At 33.6% G+C, this 2,742-nt stretch overlaps 1 protein-coding gene across 1 annotated transcript in view; it reads right to left on the bottom strand.

Annotated features, from left to right (window-relative positions):
* LOC117174147 (TWiK family of potassium channels protein 18) overlaps positions 1-1,966 on the bottom strand; it is a 490,025-nt gene extending 488,059 nt beyond the window's left edge. The window contains exon 1 of the mRNA XM_033362961.1: positions 1,897-1,966. Within this exon, the coding sequence (XP_033218852.1) occupies positions 1,897-1,934 (38 nt within the window). The 5' untranslated portion in view covers positions 1,935-1,966. The remainder of the gene's footprint in view (positions 1-1,896) is intronic.
* Between the last annotated feature and the right edge of the window lie 776 nt (positions 1,967-2,742).

Genomic DNA, 2,742 nt, shown 5'->3' with positions numbered 1-2,742 from the left:
CGTCATTTGAAGGATCAAGCTCGACGAAAATGGTTCACATTAGTGAATACTAATGCCATCTCTTAGAATTTTCAGGTACTTATCAGACTGCCTAGTACATGCATTAATGGAAATTTATTTGAACATTTTTTTTTTTGGATATGGAAAATGAAAAATAGCGAAAAAATGGCTTTTATCCGCTAAATTGGACATCGATATTTTGAATTTTGGAAAACTAACCTATAGATTTTCAAGCTTAGGATCCTTATGGACGCAAAAATTTCACTTTTTAGAGGCGTATCTTCACAAATTCGAGACGAAAATAATCAAGTAAAGATATTATGCCATGCAAAATTCGTACTTTTTGTTAAATAAAGGACTATAATTATTTCAATTTGAATTTTTTCGAAATTCTAATGACGTATTTCAAAAGTGTAGGAAATTAACAATCGATTTGTTAACAGAAAATGTCGCTGAAAAAGTATAAGAAAAACGTACGTTTGGTCCTTAAAGGGTTAAAATGATATATGGAAATATGGATATATGGACTGGGACCAATTATTCTCAAGCCTTCCCGGCTTGTCATTATGTATATGCAACTAGTTTAGAATTATGTGTAGAAATATTATACCTTTAGGATTTTTTCCTCCTGGCGATTTTGGTACATTTAAAAATGTCTCATCAGCATCACCAGGTACATTGGACTGCGCTTTATTCACGAAAATATCAAACGCATCACTATGCAATGTTTATGATGGTTCATGAACTGCTAAAGGATTGTTTAATAAACGACAGTTACACTACCTGTCCTCACTCAACCCGTGATTCTGATTGTTTGAAAAATGTTAACTTCGTTTTAAATCATTTTTAGGATGCAAGCATATAGGGATTATGTAAAAAAGGCGTTTCATAGCAATATATAACTTTAAATTAAAAAAAAATGTTTTTTAAATGTCAAAGGACATCAATTTCTTAGCTGAATTAAGTGGAATGAAAATTGTGTTAGCAGAACTACTTAAATACAAAGTATTAATTACATTAAAATGTGTTATCAAATGTTTTGTTAAAATCTTCGGCCATACTTAATGAATTATGTTTTTATAACATAAATAAACCGATTATAAGAAGGCTATTTTTGATCTTAAATTATACTTATCGAACTTTACTACCATGGCTTCCTAACCCTAGAACGATCCACGTAGCTGCCTAATCCTCTAACCGTCCACCGGGATTGTACGCTACCCGAAACTTGTACCGTGGAACAATGCTTCCTATTTGTGATATAACAATTTCGAGGTAGGGAATTTTTTTCGTTTTCAGCATAGAAAACAAAGGTAATATCAACATTCTGTTCATTTGTCGATAAATATTAAATAAATCGTCAAACATGAAAAAAGACCTGAAAATTCAGCAAACTTGACGTTTTTTATTTTTAAAATAGCGTAGTTTCTCAACAATATGATCGAATTAAAAAGAAAAAACGGAACTCACACAAAACACAGATGATTTCGCTCATTGACTGAGTTCGATTGCTGAACTGTTTAAGTAAATTATGGTTAGGGTCCCAGACCCAAACTGCATATGCCCTTAGTCAGAAGCGTAACTTGAACTTTGAAAGGGATACTGCCCCGGTGGATCATTCAAGGGCTAAAAATGTCCCTTTATTTAATAAACTATTTGCTCGATATAACGTCAGTCGCTTTATAAAATGGCTGGAATATGTAGAGAAATTCCGATATATCACACTGCCGAAGGCGCTCGCGCAATTCATGAAACTGCTACAAATTTTGAACACATAAAACATAGGTGTACAAGTTTCGAGAATTACTTCGGATGTAAGACCCGCTATCTATTTATATACTGAAGAGATATACTATTTTTTCTAGTGAACGTCTATGTATTAAATTAATATTTTACTCTCTGTCGTCAGCCAGAACATCACGCGATAACTCCATTTGCTCGTAGAATACGAAAGTTGGTGCACGTTTTCTTCTTGAACAACTTTTTTTTAACGCTGCTTCAGTAGTTAAAATGCGTCTATAGGACCTGCGTAACTTTTCCCACTCGTTTTTTGCAACTGTGACATCAGGAATGTAGTCTACATAAAATAATAATTCTTCAATGAATTTATGATGACCTCTAATGTTGTATGGATTTTTATAATGTATATTTACATTAATATTGTCCAAAAAATAGAATTTCTAATAGAAATTCGCGAGAAAAAGTCCTCCCAATTATAAGCTATAAAGGCCAGGAAAACAAGATTAACATGGGGAAAAAATGTTCTGCTAATTTAAATTGAATTTCGATGTCCCTGAAACCCACTTACCAATATCCAAGTATGTCCCAAAAAACTTAAATTGAAAGTTTTGAACAAAATTAGCGCATAATCGTGTGGAAATAGGCCGGGTTAGCCCTAGTACAACAAGGTTTTTTGTCGGGGACTGGCCGGGCTATGTTTGTTCTTTAAGAGCCTAGCGTGCGTTGGTCGAAGACTCGCTAGATAAAATTTATATCAAAACACCAATCGGGGGCTGACTGGGCTCAGATCGGGTAAATCTCATGATCAAATGCTCAGATGGTAGCTGGCCGGGCGCTAATTAGCAATAATATAATTGTTAAACTTTGTTTATAACTTAATTACTTTTTCTGATTTCATTAAGAAATGGATGTATATACAAATCTCGAATCATGATAAATGTGTATGCGGTTGTCAATATACAGGGGTTTCAAGTTTTCACTTTTTCGCGCGTTTCTTCACCT

Source organism: Belonocnema kinseyi, chromosome 6 (assembly GCF_010883055.1).
Source record: "Belonocnema kinseyi isolate 2016_QV_RU_SX_M_011 chromosome 6, B_treatae_v1, whole genome shotgun sequence".
NCBI classification, from domain to species: Eukaryota; Metazoa; Arthropoda; class Insecta; order Hymenoptera; family Cynipidae; genus Belonocnema; species Belonocnema kinseyi.
The sequence above is the reverse complement of the archived record's forward strand: the minus strand, read 5'-3'. Positions and strand labels throughout refer to the sequence as shown.